A 17327-nucleotide genomic window follows, 5' to 3' on the forward strand; every position below is an offset into this window, starting at 1 on the left:
TTTTTGCACGAGCTTTTTTTCTCGCTTAAAGAAACAGGTCTGAAGGAACCTTGCGAATGTTTTTCAGGTGATAGCATTACCTCTCGTTGTTTCCTACGACCGTGGAGAATCGATCGATTCGATCCAAGCATTCGCTTCGAAGATCGAATCTTCGATCAAATGCCATCAATAGAGAAGGTCTTTGCAACGATTGATGTCAATTCGTTTGGTTGTCGCTGAAACAAACTCGACGACAAGTAGAATACAATGGCTCGCGAAAGTATTTGAACGTTTGTAGAAACTTTCTATACGTATGCTATGCGAAATATTTTGAAATTTCATTGCCGCTGATGGCAGACTCGATTGTAACGATCAACGATATTTAACGAGATCTTTAAACGTTAATTATACGTTCCGGGCAATCTTACTCACGCTATACATGTACTAATCTTTTACTAAGCGTGTTTGTAGTAAATGTCTTTTAACGTCTTTACACATTTTCGGGTTGATCTCAAAAGGCAGTGTAATTCGTGACAGTCGTGTCTCGTCACAGGGTTAACGAAATTAGGAAACGTTTTGTACGACACGCGTTATGTCTACGCGAATGTTTTCTTTGGTAAAAGTGTTCAACTTCCTTCATGGACCTTCCGCGGACTGTACATTTCGTATGGACGAATCGATCGTTTGGAAAAAACGAAAGAAACTGAACGTCGTTTGGTTTTGGCAACTAATTAGCGGGCAGTGAGTGTCTTTCGATGACCGCGATATCTCGAGGAAACTTTTTCCATCGTAGAGGTTACGCTGGCCATATCCGGATTTCAGTCAGGAAAACTGGAACTCTCGTTCGTTTGCCAAGTGGGTTAGATTGGGTCGGGTGAGGTTAGGTAATTATATACCTTCGGCCAGTCGCGTGGGTACGACACTAAAATTACTCACGAATTTCCAACTAACGAGCTCTACCTTTGGCGCCACCAGCTATCTCGTTTGTCTTCCCAGACAGATTTTCCGAAACCGCGGCATCGCCGCGAGTCTTCCGTCCTCCTGAATAAAGATATTTTCGCCTAACAGATCGTTTAGCGACACTTCAACACGCAGAAACATCGTCCGTCCGCTCGCAGAATTAATGTTTTGCGCGCATCTCTCTAACTGGTCTCTCTAACTGCTAATGATATTGCTTTTCGAAGCCATCTCGCCTTCGCATCCGTATATTTTCGCCATCCTTCGTTAAATCGTTCGCATTTCATTAAAAACGACGATACGCCGCGATAAAAATGGTCGTCTTACTTTTCCGTATGGCTATTTACCTACCGGTTAGTTTATTGTCTTTTTAAAAAAGTTGGAAATACGTTCGTGCGTTGTCGCAACAGTTATAAGAAAACAGCTTGTACTTTTCCATACGCCTGTACGTACAAAAAAGAGTCGGTGTTCCGCCTTATACGTGGCAAATATCGAACGACAAAGATATTTAACGAGAAAAGATTGAAAGGACTTTGGCGACCTTCGAACGGAATCGAAAGGGAAATGCCTGTCCTTCGAGGGTACGAACTTCTCGCGGTCGATTCATCGGTTCTCGGATCCGATACGCGGCAACCTCGTTTCGTTTCGCATCCACGTACCGAACGAATCGTCCCGCGTCCACCTTTGTTTCTCCATCGGATCTCGTGTAACACGGAGCTTTTGTCTCCTGAAACAGCGGCACTTTCGCGTACACGGGGAGAAGATATCCGCGCTCGCGCACCGCCCTCAGCCACCTCTCTCCCTTGCTCTTTCTCTTGCTCTCTTTCCGACTCAACAAGTGGACCGATGTTTTCGGCGTGGTACATAGCCGGCAGAGAGCCAGAGAGCTATCCACCCACACTCTCAGCTCGGCTTGTCGTTGCTACACGAGTGCCGGCTTGTGCGGGCAAAAACGCCGGCCCTTCGCGCTAGGGGTTGCTTCCTGTGAACCGAGCATCAACGACGAGGCGAGGGGAGGATAAACCAAAACGCTGCAGGCCCGACCACTGCACACTGTGGAAAGAAGAAGAGAGGCTACGATGTGCTCCCTCTGGGACCGGAGAGAGGCCCTGTATCTCTAGTAACAGCTTCGAAATCTTTCGGATATACCTCTGTTTAAGTTTTATTTCTTTAATCGCACGCATAACGATATACATATATATATATATATATATATTTGCATAAAAAACCACGCTTCGATTGCGATAGATACTACTCTGGCCATTAGTTTCGAACGCAATGTTCACGCCAAGAGTAGGATTACAGGTGCTATTATAACTATGCTATCGGCTCGAGAAATTATGTAACAAAATCTCGATAACCGTAAGATGCGTGCAATCGACCCGGACACATTTGAAAACGTTAACGACACGATCGGCCAGTCTACGGCGTAACATCGGTTTTACATCGGGAATTAATAAAACGTGATTTTTATCGCGTTTGTAGGAAGATTCGACGGCTTCGAAGATCTGAAAAAAAGAAAAAACGGGAGAATAGAAACGATAAATAATGCAAACGATATCGATAGATAATAACGACGATAACGTTGTAATTTTCGAACGGAGAACGAAAAGATCTCTACGTAGTGGATTTAAATACGTAGCCGTATCGGTTCAACAGATGATATTTACAATTCGTATTTCATACCGGGAAGACAGGTAAGCGGTGTTCGGTGTTGATCGAGGAAAGGCTTAGGGACGAAGAAAGCGATATTGTAAAAAGTTTGCTTGAAAAATTTGTTCGTAAACTGAGTGGAAAGAAATTCAAATACCCATCGCTATCTGCGCGTCGAGGGATGAGTGGTGGGGATGGTGGCGGCGGAGATAGTGGGGACGCAGACTCGTAGGGAAGGGGAGTGGTGGGGAAGCTGCCTCCCTTCGCGAAGCGTCAGTCTCGTCGCGTACCGTGAACCGAACGGATCTTTCATCGATGCTCCTCTTCTCTGTTCGTTCATTCCCCTCCGACTCCTTGCAATCGTTCTCTCCTCTCGTTTCAAGTTTCGTGTTAGTCGAACGGTGAAGTACAAAGTTTGTGACCGTTTTGGTGCTATCGCATCGAGTGTTCGCATGGACAGTAACCAGTGGAAAGTAACGCGAACTGTACGATACGCAGATCGGAGGATTCGCGAGGATTGCTACGTACGTATCGTAGATTCGTGGAATTATCGTACCGACGAACGCTCGAGTCTCGGCGACTGCAACAGAAACAGGTGTTCAAAGGCTGATCGGAAAGCGACGCCACGCGAACGATGGTGCGGAGGCGGGCGGGTGAATCGTAGTACGGCTACGCGATGCGTCCTCGTGGTACGTGGCGTCGGTGAATCGAGTCGTCACATTTTTTTCCCATCTATATACCGATGGTTCTATGAATATTAAGAGAAAAAGAGAGAATCCACGATGCGTGTTACGTTCGATAGAGATTTGTTCGACAGTAATGCTTCGTTTGTTGCTTTTCTTCTTCGTTGTCATATATACTGATATATGCTTGGAGAGAATCGGTATTTACGTGTTGCTCCGTTTCTCGAGTGGAGTCGTACACAATATCCGGCTTCGGTAGCGTGACCGAGCAGCGAGTATAAATACTGGCGGCGAACGAGTTCGGTTCGTCGGACGATGAGAGCGATAAACAATCTGTATTGGAACGCGATCGTTGGCCAGATTTGATAATATCGACCACGGTGACTCGTCCACGTTGCCAGAAATCCGTCGTAGTCGCAGAATGCAGTCGAACACGATACTGCGCGATGTCACCAGCACCGAGAAGCTGATGGGAAACAACAACAATTTGAACAACAACGGTTCCCCTGGCGCAGATATAATGTTCCAGATGGAAGATGATAGTTTAACGCAGCTTGGAAGCGTGTTTCAGTCGGCGTATCAGTCGATCGTCGGAGGTAGTGCTCAGGTAAGGGAGAAATTGATAAACGTTTTTTGCTCATTCTCTCTTGTTTATTTATATGCTAAGACAGGATACGATATCGTTTCGCCGATTTTGTTTGCTACGTGCGCTTACTTTCCTCGTCTCGTAACGCGATTATTTGGTACAGTCGCGATTTGCAGTCGGGCCGGAGGAAAGTTTGATTCGTTGTAGCCGAGAAAGAGTTTCTGTTACTCGGTGGGGTTGCTGGCTCGTCCCCGTTGAAACGGGTAGACCGGATGCACCAGTTGGAAACGAGTTCCTTTCAATCTGGAAGTTTTTCACGGTGCACGGAGTTTCCCTGTAAATCCGATTGTGCGTCGATTGAAAATAGGGGCACGTTTACGATTTTCTCTGTGTATCCGACGGAGCGTGTGGAGCACGCCATCGGTCCGCTGACGTCAGGATTACGTCACGAACATGGCCGTCGTCACGTGGGCGGGCACGTCGGTCGTTCGCTCTTTTTGCGCCGGCACCCTTCTTTTCTCTTCTCGCGCTTCGCTGTTCCACGTTTTTCAATTTTATTTCTACTCAAATTTCGAAAGTTCGCGCGATTACGAAGAATCATCTACAGGAAACTGTACACGAACCGTGTGAAACGAAAGGTGGAGAAGACGGTCGAGATTGTACGAGATAAGCGTCGTCGATCGAGCGTTTCGGCGCTTAAATTTAAAAAATTCCCGAAAAGCGAAGCGAGTCGCACGGATCTGTTTGCGTATAATCGTGTTGCTTCTCTTTTCTCTGCGTCGACGTAGCTCGAGACATCGCGCTTTGTTCGTCGTTGGAAACGCTTCCCTTTTAAACGGTTAGCTAGAAAGTGGGATTTTCTAACGCACGTACGCAGAAATTGGTCCACGAATTAGTACGATTATCTCCGGAAAGACAGTCCGCGTAATAAGGCGTCGCGGAATATCAGAAACTCGGCAAGGGACTCGTCTATTTCGACTCGTATGGCGGCAGTGAGTCATCATCATCCCTGCATTGTTTCGTTAAATGGAATTTCTATCTAATTTAAATGCGGCTTAGCCAGAAATAATGCGATTATGCGTTAGCTTATTCTGTTTGTTAATCTCCTTTGCACACCATTGTCACCCTGACGGCGAACGAGGCAGAGGCAAAGCGGGAGAACGAACGAGGGAAAGAGACGAGAGGAGAGAACCTCGATGTTCCGCTGTACCCTCCGCGCTTCCCTCCACTTTGCCATTTTGTACGGCACTGTACATTATTTCAGTACAGTCCACACACAGCCACTAGATCCTCTCTGGCTTATGGAGTGGTCGCAGCGGTTCTCCTTTTCCAGTTGGAACTTTAATTTCTTCTTAATCGCGCCTCCGGAAGTTGCATCGTTCGATAAATCTCGCCGTTGCTCGTGGAACGTGTTTTACTCGCCGCTAAACGCAACTGCGCCCACGTTCTTCCTTCTCTCTTTTTCCTCTCTGCGTTTCGTCGCTTCCATTTCGTAGATTCTCCAGATCTAGATGTGGTAAAGATCGATCCAAGTTTTCCTCTGGTAGAGCATTTGTTGCGCAACTCTCGAGCAATTTTCGTTTCACGACCCGTTTTCGTTTCTCTTTCGGCGGCTTATTAGCGGTACAAAAGCGACGCGATTACAAAAGACTCGCGTCACCACGAGAGACAACAGGTTGCCTCGGTTAGTCTCTCCTACCTGAATGACGTTAGATCGACATCTGCCGGTCCATTATTCCTCCAACTTTTGCAATAGCTTCTCCAAATTGCCAATTACAGGAGAGAGACGTTGATTGCTGCTCGAACGTATCGAAATTCGTCACCGCATTAAACTCACGCGATTAAAAATTGAAGAAGAAATTATCTCCTTCTTAGAATGGCTCACGGAACGAATAGCAATCTTTCGTCGATATATTATCAACGTTTTCACGTTTTACTAACACCGTTACTCTTATATTTACCGTATCCTCTACCTTTCGATTTGCGCGATTGGTCGATTCGGTTAAAAAGGTTCAAGAATCCGAAGATAGGGTGTTTGCCGAGTAACCGAACAATTCTATAATATATATATATGTATATAACTACGAACGCCGATTTTGTTATCGCATACTGGCTTTCAAAGTTAATTACATCGGACAGTTCTTGTGGATACGTTATGCAAACGTTTTGAAATCTTATTAACACCCTGATGAGATAGGAGTGTCGTAAACAAAAAGAAATAGTAAATAGCACTAACGGTTAATACGACTACGCGATATTCGATGAACGAAAGAAACAGATCGGAGCATTCCAGTTAAGATTCGTCGTCGTAAGGGACATTATCTCGATGAAAATGTTATTTCAGTATCAAACTAAAGGCAGCGTTTCATCGTACGATAAAATGTCTTTTACGATATTATAATTTTAAAATGTTCTTTACGATACGTTCGTAATCGATTTCTAGAAGCGTTGAGAGACTTTTGCGAGCCACTGTATTTGTCCAACGGGAATCCTCGATCCAATTACGTAACTCTAACGAAGGTAGGGCGATAAAAACGTCGCAAATTTGTTAGAACAGCCCTTATCGGCCGTCGATACACAAGAGGGCGGAGGTTGGTCTTTATTTCACCTCTTTTTTTCTCTCTCTCTCCCTTTCTCGGGTATTTCTCCCCGTGATCTCGATTTCGAGCGTCTGGTGAAACCAGTTTTTGATCGGGTCGACGTAAGGCTAGCCATTTCCGGTCCGTGCTCCTCCCTTCGTTCGTAGCTCATATCCGGTACGACACTTGCAACGTTTGAAACGTTCAGCTCTTCACGGCCGGCCCTCGAGGAGCTTTTTTCCGCGCTTTTGTCGGGCGTAAAATCTTGGCCGAGTCATCGTCGGAGGAGGCGACCACTTAAAAATACGACAACAAAAAACGGTACGTTCGTTATGAAAGCGTTATCTCTCTTTGGACCAGACTTAATTAGCCGCGTGCTCGCGCGCGTTCATTTTTCCGCTAAAAGCGGAGTTGCAATTAAGCGTTTAAATTAGCCGCTCGCTGGCCGCGTAAGTGGCCAACGGAATATCGTTTCGTAACCCGTAACGCTGCGCTGTCGATTCTCTGTCAGCTTCGATCGCGTTCTCTTTTCGAGATCTCCGATATATCACGCGTTATCGGCTCTCATTACGGTGCTAATGAAATTTCCAAATCTTTTCTACGATATATCCGTAAATCGTTGGTTACGTCGACGATCTGCTTGCTTCTATCCTCGACCGAACCTCGTACACGACGTTTACACACGTACGCGCGTCTGTTGCGTTCCTCCGCGTTAAATACGCATCGTGCGCGCAAAAAAGGCGGCAAGGGACGAAAGAGCGAGAAATAGCGAGGAGGTTGCCCGTGACGTGGACAGAGGAGGAAAGAAGGGAACGAGAGAAACGAGAAAGCGAAAGTGTGCTGTTGGTCGATTGCGGTGGTCCGACGGTGTGCACTCAACGGTTCGATTAAAACTCGAAATTCGAGGTGAGCGTCGCGAGCGCTGCTCGATCGTGAAAGCTGTCTGGGGATCGGGCCGATTTTACGAGCTATCCACGCGCGGTCGTTGTCAGAAAAGCGGCATCGTTCGACTTCCAGAAGGTCGGCCGTAATTGCTGCTGAAAACCGGGGATTGAATGAAACCGATAGGACCCGTTACGTTGCCTCGTTTCACCTGTCCGTCCACTCGGTTAACGACGGAGTCGCTTCGGGACCAGAATTTTATGTAAATCGGGGCACGAGCCTGCGACGTATGGTGGTAACGTTCGGCTTAAGGGCCGTGCCAACGATGGAACATCGACCGTTTCCCAGATAATCCATTCGATGTTTAGAATCACAAATTTCATTCCCGATAATTCAACTCGTCGATTTCGAGACTCGACTCTCGTAAAAGGTGCGTCGTGTGCTCGCCGATGTACTCGTATCGTCGAAGGAGCGAGTAAAGCTATGGTTACGGTGTATCTTTACCGATAATGGGACAGACGGAGTTGAATATTTCGACCGAGAATCGACGATACCGGCGCCTTTTTCATCGCTGCACGGAGGCTTCGCTCGATGACTAATCGTTGCATTTAACGAGTAATAAATTGGTACGGAGTACGTAATATTTTTGTATAACGATTATATCTCCAGCCAGTCCTAGTAATTATATATATATATAAAAAGAGAAAAGGCATTCGTAAAGGCTCTGTTCTCTACATTTTCGATCGATTTTTTTACATAGAATCGTCCGCTACGTCGATCGTACCGTGGAACAGAGCCTGTATAAATCGTAAACACGAGTTTCTGCAATTGTTAGATTCGGCGAAACGACAGTTTATCAGAATACGCATCTACCGTAATCATAATACGAATCGCGAATCGTGCATGATGGAACGTCGATGGATATCGAGGTAGATCTTGAGAGTGAGAGTCACTGGCGTCGCGAGGGCTAGGTTAAAAGCGGCAATGAATAGAATTGATATAAATGGGACGGCGACCTGGCTGCTCCGGTCTCGAAGCTGATTGTTTTTTCTTTCCCCTATCGTCGAATTGGCCGGCAAGTGCCACTTTATTACTGCAACCAGTACGTTTTCGAGCTTTTGTCGAACGACGGCTCCTTCGAACGTTAGCAGCAAACTCTCTCCTCCTTTCGTTCTATCTTTTTAATGGAACAGAAAATTGCACCTCATAAACATATCGATAAACTCTCGTCTTACGATTATCAACGTTACTGCGCGGACCCAGCTGCTATTTTTGGTGGACCGGAGTAAATTTCAATTTCGGAATTTCCCGTGAAACGATATCGAATTGTCCCAAACTGCAGACGAAAAGCCAGAAGCTAAAGGGTCGACGAATTTCCTGCGGCGCATGGTTCCGGTTGATCGTCGCTGCCCGTCTCGTAATCTATGGTTGGGATTAGCATTAGTACTTAGGCACGTATATGTAACCCATATGATCACGCTTGTAGCTACATCTCAGCACACGTACACGCGACTGACCGCACGCGCACACGCGCGTGTCCCAGTCTACTACGACAATTTGCGTCCGACAAGTACACACGCGTAAATAGATACTCTGGCAAGGAATATACTCGCACGCTCACATACGCGTAATTAGACGCATACACGCGAGCCTGACACATGTGAATTCGCTCGCATACCAGCTACTCGCGTGACAACAGTGTATCCCTGCGCCTGCAGCTCTACTAATAGCAGTATCCTAGGATTCAACGCGCGGCGACTGATATATCCATTCCTCGTAACCATTATCCCTTGCCTCTGTTTGCACGGCTACGTAACGCAGAGACACGCGTATTCCGCATGCACGCGTGCACGTGCTGCTCTCTGTCATGCCCGCGATCACGCACCTCGTTCGTCGTTCCCTTTCTTTCCCGGTTTTTCGAGTTTTTCGAGTTTCTCGAGTCGGAAAGTCGAACAAAAGCGCGATTTGTTTCTCGATTTAACCAACCGCTTAGCTCTGCTACGATCCTCGAACTTTCGTATTTCGATCTTAGAGTTCTAATCTTAGAGTCGTCGTTCATCGGGGCGTGCTTAACGCAAAATTGGAACCACAAATCATTCGCATCGAGCACAATTTTTGCATACCTTGTTCAAACTTGAGATAACTTTTAACCAATTAAGAAATATAATTGGCTCGAAAATGGGCGAGACGACGCAACAGGATTGGCGCTCACGCGCGTGATATATAGAAGCGCGTAAGCAGAAACGTGCAATTTACGAATCCATAAGTCAGTGATATTCGCGGGTACAGTCGACGTTACTCGTCGTTTGGCGGTTTATCTAAAACACCTTACTGTCGTATGAGAATTACGAATGTCTGGCAATGTACGTTCTATACTACGTTCTGTACTTCGGTTCCAACTTTAAGCACGCGCGTACGTATTTATATTTGTTGCTTGTTGATTGATTTATCTACATATATGTGTGTGTGTGTGTGTGTGTGTGTGTGTGTAACAAAAGCACAAGTTTAACGAACCGTGCGCCATCGCCGCGTACTTGGCTCATAGAAATTCTTAATATAGTTCGCTTTAATGTCGAAATCTTTGAGGAATAGTCGATAATAGCTGGAATAACTAGATCCCCGGGCAGGCGCGATTTAATTAAGTAGAAATTAATAAAGCAAGGCGAAAATGCCGTGGAAAATCGCGTCGCTCGTTTCGTTCTAATTGCCCTGTATACTCGTGCTCACCTGTGTTTGATCTCGTATACGTATCGCCTGACAAGATGTACACGTATATCCGTCTATATGGATTCGCACGTGTTGGTGCGAGCTACATAGTCGCTCGTAGGACGAGACTCGACAGGAATGTGTGCTACGTATATAAACGTCTACACCCGCGCACCCCTCTATGTATACACGTGTGCCCGCAGCTACTGTATAGACACCATATATACGTCCGATTATTAGTGTGTCACACACGCTTGATTTGGTAGCGGGCTTATAACGGCCGCCATAGCGCCGAGAGGCGCCAGCTGGATATGTTTCGGAACGCACCCCTTCCGCCCTTCTGCGATCCCTTGCTATCCGCTATCTCGTTCCTGTGTACGATTCACGATGCACTATAATGACATTGATGATGACACACCTAACGACGCAGCAAGCTACGAATTTTCAGAAATATAAAATATACGACTGTAGATCCCAGACGTTTTAACCCTGCCACGTTCCCGAAGATAACGATCGAACAATTGGTCGACTCGATCTTCGCGTCTGGAAATTTGTATATCGCGATGTAAATCTGATTACGCGAGGGCTACCTTGAAAATGTTTCAGCCTATTGAGGCTATCGTTACTGTATTAGGTTACTAACATGGACACACGATAAAAGGCATAACGATCGATGCCTGAAACCACGAACTTTCCTAGTAGTCGTGGCAAATTCTGAGTTTTTTTTTAACGGTATTCTAGGTTAAAGCGTAAATACGTACACGATAGAAGGTTACTTAATATATTCGCCCGATACCGGGCGATAGATAATGACTGACGGAAGAGCGGAACTTTGGACTCTTTGTCCTCCGATTTAATCTGCTTAGCGCTTGTACGATAATTACGCGTCGTTAGGCGCGACTTTTCTCCTCGATCGAGGTGCTAACAAACAATGGTTATTAGTATCGATATTAGTCGCGTTAGTCGAGGCGTCTACTCGCGATTTACTAATGCGACACGAGTGGGCGTCGCCCATACGCGATGGAATAGTCCAATAGTCCGATATATTCCTATGGTCGATCGTGTCTAGAAACGTTGGTGTACGTCGTCGCTGCGTACAAGGGAGGAGAACGCGCGAGTTCCTCTATAATTGCGTACTTTCAGATCTGTTTCCAACTAACGGTTTCGTTCTCTTTCCGTTTCAGGTGAGTTAACAGTTCCTGTTGGTTGCCGATTAGGCGGCATTAGAGAGATCGTAGTATCGCGCGTTTCCTCTTCTTCAATTTCTCCCTTTCGATTCGTAAGTTTACACGAATTTTTAAGAAGGATTCGTTACCTCGAAAGAGCTCGATGCTGCTGGTTTTTAAAAGCTCCCCGATCTTCCGTCCGGACAGAGAGTAACGCGTAACGCAACCGTGACTCGGGACTTTAACGAGGAGGAACCGAGAGGGAAGCAGAATGAAAAAAATGAGGGACGTTGGGTCCGCTTCGAGACGAAAGAGGACGAAGGAAGCATGGCGACTTTCGGGCCATATGGCGTTTACGGATACCCAAGCACCGTAAAACTTTCATGGACATAACCTGACCTCCCTCCCTTTCTTCCCCTCGCGTTTCCTCCCTCGCCCCGAACAGGAGCCTTAATCAACAACCGTCAGGCCCTTAAACGACGAATGGTTTCGGCCCGAAGTCACGAAACGAAGGGCTTCGGCCGAGCTAGCGGCGGCTCGCCGACGATTTCTCTCGAATTCACGATTCTATCTTCTTTTTTAACGCTTTCCCCTCCTTCGATGTTAGTTAAAACAAACGGCAGGGAGTGAAAATCGTCGGGCCGGAAATTGGAGCACAGGTTATTAAGCCCTTCAGACGTTTGTATCCGAAATTCCATACGGTATAATGCATGCGAGACTGACACGGAATACCAATATACGCACGCGAACACACAGACACGTTCTTGCCACCGAAACGGTCCTCACCTTCGACTCCAGGGATCGATCTGCATAGTGGAAGCTCGCATAATCGCGCAAAACGTGTAGAGACGCGTGTAGAGTACCCGTGCACATGTACGCGAAGCGGATTCGCCTCTGTGTGTATCTCGCTGTGTATGTGCACGTGCGTGCGCGTGTATATATATGGACAGTGTGCGCCTGCAGCTCCATAACGCCGCCAACGTGCAACACAGGTTAGGCGTCTTGGGGGTTGAATCGAGCTTAGATTAGGTTGGCTCGAGCCAGTTCCGATTTCCGTCGAGATCTCACGCTAGATCGTGCCTACCTCGGTGCCTGCCTCCGAGATTTCTGCGTCGCGTTGTTTCGATCCCTCGCGCGTTGCTTCGTGCTCTCTCCTTCCCTCTCTCTCTTACTTTTCCTCTCCTCCACGCGTCCTTTTCTCCACGTTGCACCGTGCAATTTGCTCCTCCGCGAAATGCTCGAGTACCCCGCGCTTTTGTAATTCAATTACACGCAACGCTCCCAGAGATTACATTATTTTATGCCTCGCGCCTTATCTAGATCGAGTTCGATGCCTTCACCGCGATTCGGAGCGCGTTTTCCACACCGTGCTGCGGCGAACTTCTCGATAGAAACGATTTTTCCGTAACTCTACGCACCGTGTGCTATTCACGATTCGAACGATGTTACGACGACGAACCGTGTCGTCCTCGCTTCCCAGCGGCTTATCGTTTTCTATCAAACTTTAATTCGACACCGTGAAATCGTTGGCTGAATAATTGAGAACCCAGTGGCCGTACATAGCGCGTCGTATCAGGTTCGGATTAGGGTTGCCTCGAGCCAGTTCCGATTTCCGTGGAGATCTCACGGTAGATGGTGCCTACCTCGGTGCCAGCCTCCAGATTATATCCTGCTGATCCTCCAACGAGTTTACGTCCCTACGTGGTTCTTGCTATTGTTATTCCTCGCCACCGCCGCCTTCTCCCTTGCCTAGACCCCCACCCCCCTCTCCCTTCCTTTCCCGTCGGCATATTTAAACCCGAAACTTTTCTCGATTTCTCTCCCCGCGAAACTCGCCCGCCCTTCTGCCGATAGTCACGAACCAAGTTTCGCTTTCGAAGATAGCCACCGCGCTGCCTCAGTTTCGCTCTTTATTCGCCACAGCGTATCTTCGATCTTCGCGTGGCTTTCCACCTTTCCGCATGCTCGCACTTTTATCGTCGGAGCTTCGTGAGTTACGACGCGACCGAATTCCGAAATATCCTCCAGTTTCCGAGTGTTTGGGAGAACGCGGCTCCGCATCCTCGCTTGGAAGGACGATTCCTGACTTCGTATTCTCTGGTACACTTGGCCGTGGCTTCGTTACGATTTAATTGGAATTCGTTTCGCGTTTCGTTCTCGTCGCGTCGAACAGCAGTGTTTAGAGCGGCGTATTGTGGCGCGCTTGACGTAATCGATATCAGGGATTAGTACGAAAAACAGTTCCAGATAAATGATAAGTTTACCGCAGCGACCAATGACGTTTGTCGAAAGCATTCACGCTACTGCTCGTAAGTAGCTGGATACTTGGCTCAATTTGTAGTAGCAGTTTTATCAAAGTCTACCAATTAACGACGAATTCGAAATTATCGTCGAATTATAATCAGCATCGCTATAAATTTGAATTGTTTATTAAGAGGTATCGTAGCAATACAATTTACTATTTGCTACGTATACCGCTATACGTACATCTACTGTTATTTAAGTAATTATATAAAATATATCTCGTGAAAAATAGACAGGTGACCAGATTACTCCTAAATGCGTGTTGTTACGTTGTCGCGAATAGCGGTAGATAGTGGCAATTATAATGATATAACGTGGAAAAGAAATTCCCTTTGGAACACAACTTTGCGTTTAATATTACGTTAAAGAGACACGTGTACGTTGGTCGCGAAAGGCAAATGATCGATTCAAATTAACTTATGGACGATAGCTCTCGAGCCGAGTAACATCTTGAATTTCCGAGCAGCCGATAATCGTCGCCGATAGAGCAATTTCACTTAGCTATTCTCCTTGTATTTGCGAGAACATTTTTGGGCGTCGTTTCCTCGGAAGCGTTCTCGCTCTCTCAAACTCCTCGAATTCTATCCGACGAAACACGGTGATTTCTACGACGAAATTATCGACTGTTGCTATAAATACTCGTGCGAACGCTTGCTATAGCTATTTGCACGAACCTTCCAGTATGGAGATCCCTATTCGATGTGTTTTTCCGTATCCGAATGACTCGCAGTAAGGAAGCAGCTTCGTTATTTAACTTGTGCAGGTACGACACGACAGGTACAGATCTCGCGCTCAGAGTGCCAAACTACGAATATTACTTGACTAGGAATTTATGGCGCGTTTGAAAAAGTGGTTTGATTTTAGTCGATTTGGAGTTCATTTTTAGCGATAAGCAACCAATCGATGTACTATAATGTAACACAACACCATCATACAGGGTGTTGAGAGAAGGTCCGACGCTTGAATGGTTTTAGGATAGATACTCGTCGATAGAAGGAGAGAATGTCTAATTAACGTAGGTCCTGAAAGCAGTTCTCTCGATGCAGTGTAACAACGCGAATGCGTAATAATATAATAGCGCAAGAATAGAAAAATATGAATAACGTAAATAGCGCAAAGCAGTATAATATAATAGTAAATTAAATTAGAGTTCCCTCGATATCGCAGCAGTCCTTCGTCTCGATATCTTTTCGATGACGCACGAGTGGAATTGGCGGGCGAGAGAATCTGAGCAAGTTTTAATTTCCTTTTTTACTTTGTCTGGTAGCTCGATCGTTCGCCATGGAGTCGTGGCGTGGATAGATTTCGTGCGAGCGACGTCGAATCTGTTCTCACACGGTGTTATTTAAGCGACAAGATTCGGATTTTAATTCGAGCCTCGTGACCGGTCCTGAAATTCGATCCAAAATTAGGAGGACGGTCCCAGCGAGTTCCGGGGCCGACAGAAACACGAGAGTACATTCCCGATGGACCTCGGTGAATTATGATTTCGGCGGTCAGAATTATGGTTTTGCTGCGCCAATGGGTGGGTCATTTCCTGAGTTTCGGTCTTCTTGCTCGTCTCCCCTCTCTCTATCGCTCTCTTTCTCCGTCTTCTTTCTCCCCTCTTTTCGTGCTGTTTCTTCGTCTCCTCCTGTTCTACTTCCTCCTTTCTTAACCACACTTAGCGGTAGCTACCTTGTCCCTCTTCTTCTTCTTCTTCTTCTTCTTCCATTCCCAACGAGAAATGGTCCGTTCGTTTCACAGGGAAGGAAAATTATCGATGTAAAAAAGAGAAGCTCCGAAAAAAATGAGACCCTCGTTCGCGACCAAACAAAAAACTGTTCGCTCCGGGATCTCGATGATGTACACGGTCTAGGCCGAAATGCCTTTCCATCGTGTGGTGAAACGAATACTTTTTCGAGCGAATGAAAGAAAAAGCGAGACAGTGAGAGTCGAAACCGGTCGATATGTAGATCTTGAGAAGACGATTGCGTCAAAAAGCTGAGCGGCAACGGATCGATGAAACCCGTTTCTTTTCCTTTCTTTTTTTTTTTCCTTTTCTCACGTTGTTAGGCGAAATATAAATTTGTTTGCCATGATACTTTGTAACGCGCGTATCCCGATGAATTTGCCTTTTTCACTCCGGAGATTAACGTAATAAGTCGAAGACATGGAAAACATTGCGAACACTCCAGACTCGATGCGTCGATCTCTTTACACAGGTGTGCCTAATCTGGACTTCTTTTTAACTATCGACGATTAAATTGTGCAATCGTGTTGATAGCCGTCTTGGTTCGAGAGGCTCTCTCTCTTGTTGTTTTTCATTCGCCATTGCTCGATCGTTCCTCCAATTAAATGGATGAGACGAACAGTACAGATCCGAAATTAGACATTTTTAAATTGTCTTTAAATCAAGCGAAGACAACAGCAAGGAGCCCGATAAATCGTATTTCCCATTTTTTACAAGAATGGAATTTTAAAGCCCGGTATATCGTCGATCGAGTATTGTCAAGTTACCAACTGTTGTCTTTTTATTTGCTTTTAGGACTGAACGAGTGCTTCTAACTTTAAGAATGTTATTGTCTGTCACGGTATTCAAATATCGCTTCTCTTTAATAGTCGTACCTTTGGCTCGTACGAAACTTGGCGAGTAATATCTTTCACCGAAACAGTGCCTTCTCTATTTTTGCCTATTTCATATTAAAATACTCGTTCTTAGACGCAAAGAGACGTTGAAATGAAACAGATCGATCCAAGTATTACTTGGAACTTTATCAACGTATGACAGTTGTGTCTTCTGATCAATCGAGTCTCGAGCTATTTTACACAACACGTACAATATGTACACAAAAGTTTTCTATGATAAGCGTTCAAATAGTTTGGCGAGTCGCTGTATCTCGAGATATATCCTTCGAACTTGTACCGTTCTCTCAACTCACCGATTCGATTCTACTGCAATCCGAACGGTGAACGGAGAAAAAATAAGGAAAGATTGGATCTATTTTTGGAGCGAAGGGGAACTTGAGAGTAATTACAGCGGAGTAGATTTACTGACTGGGGGCTCGCTAAAATTTTCTGTCGGCCCGGCTATAATTTTCGCTCTTCTCCCCGTGTTATCGTTCTCATCTTTGCTTGGTTGGAACTGGTGGAAAATCTGTTCGTCGATCCTTTCTCGGTTGTCCTGGGCCAGTTCTCGAAGCTGATGATTTAGGTTTTTAGAGGTCCCTAATCCTCGAGACCCTTGTCTCCTTGCACAACTTCGTTATTGCTGTTCCGTGTGTAAAACAATGAGATTAGCGCTGCTCGAAAACCGGTCGCACACTTTTAAAACCCATAATCCTGGTTGAGAAGATCTGCTAGAAGATCGTGCTACCGCATGCACCCGATCCTCTCATCTTTGCTTCTTCGCAGCCCTTGCAACCGTGTTATCCACGTTTCTCCCGCGTACCGGACGACGTCTTCATCCCTATCTGTTCTCAGAATTCTTGCGTATTTCGTGCCAAGGGCACTGAACTTGGGCGATCGAATGTTCCACTATCTTGGGAATTTTACGGTATTAATCGGTGAAGATGGCTTGACTCGGTTGATGATTCTTAATCTCTTAGATATAACTTGGATATATATTTCTTTATTTACGAATCTTTAATCCGGATGAATCGCTATATATCAATGTTGCGTATTTTGGTAAAGAAAGAGAGCAGAGAAAAGAGAAAGAGGATTAGGAATGTCCGAACGAATACGACAGGGTGCGAAGGAGATCTATAGCCTACGATTAAAATAACATTTATTAATAACAGAATTTATTAAAATAATACTTTAGATGTAACAACGAAGATGAAAGATGGCACGA

At 45.9% G+C, this 17327-nt stretch overlaps 1 protein-coding gene across 14 annotated transcripts in view; it reads left to right on the forward strand.

Moving 5' to 3' along the window:
- The window catches only part of LOC117155572 (transcription factor 12), a 110108-nt gene that overhangs the window by 36354 nt on the left and 56427 nt on the right, over positions 1-17327 (forward strand). For 2 of the 14 annotated variants that reach the window (XM_076623219.1, XM_033331704.2), the window contains exon 1: positions 2863-3879. The exons of the other annotated variants lie outside the window; for them this stretch is intronic. In XM_076623219.1, coding sequence (XP_076479334.1) covers positions 3694-3879 — 186 coding nt within the window. In that variant the 5' untranslated portion in view covers positions 2863-3693. Of the gene's footprint in view, positions 1-2862; positions 3880-17327 lie in introns of those variants that run through there. 14 annotated transcript variants of the gene reach the window in all.

Source organism: Bombus vancouverensis, chromosome 12 (assembly GCF_051014615.1).
Source record: "Bombus vancouverensis nearcticus chromosome 12, iyBomVanc1_principal, whole genome shotgun sequence".
NCBI classification, from domain to species: Eukaryota; Metazoa; Arthropoda; class Insecta; order Hymenoptera; family Apidae; genus Bombus; species Bombus vancouverensis.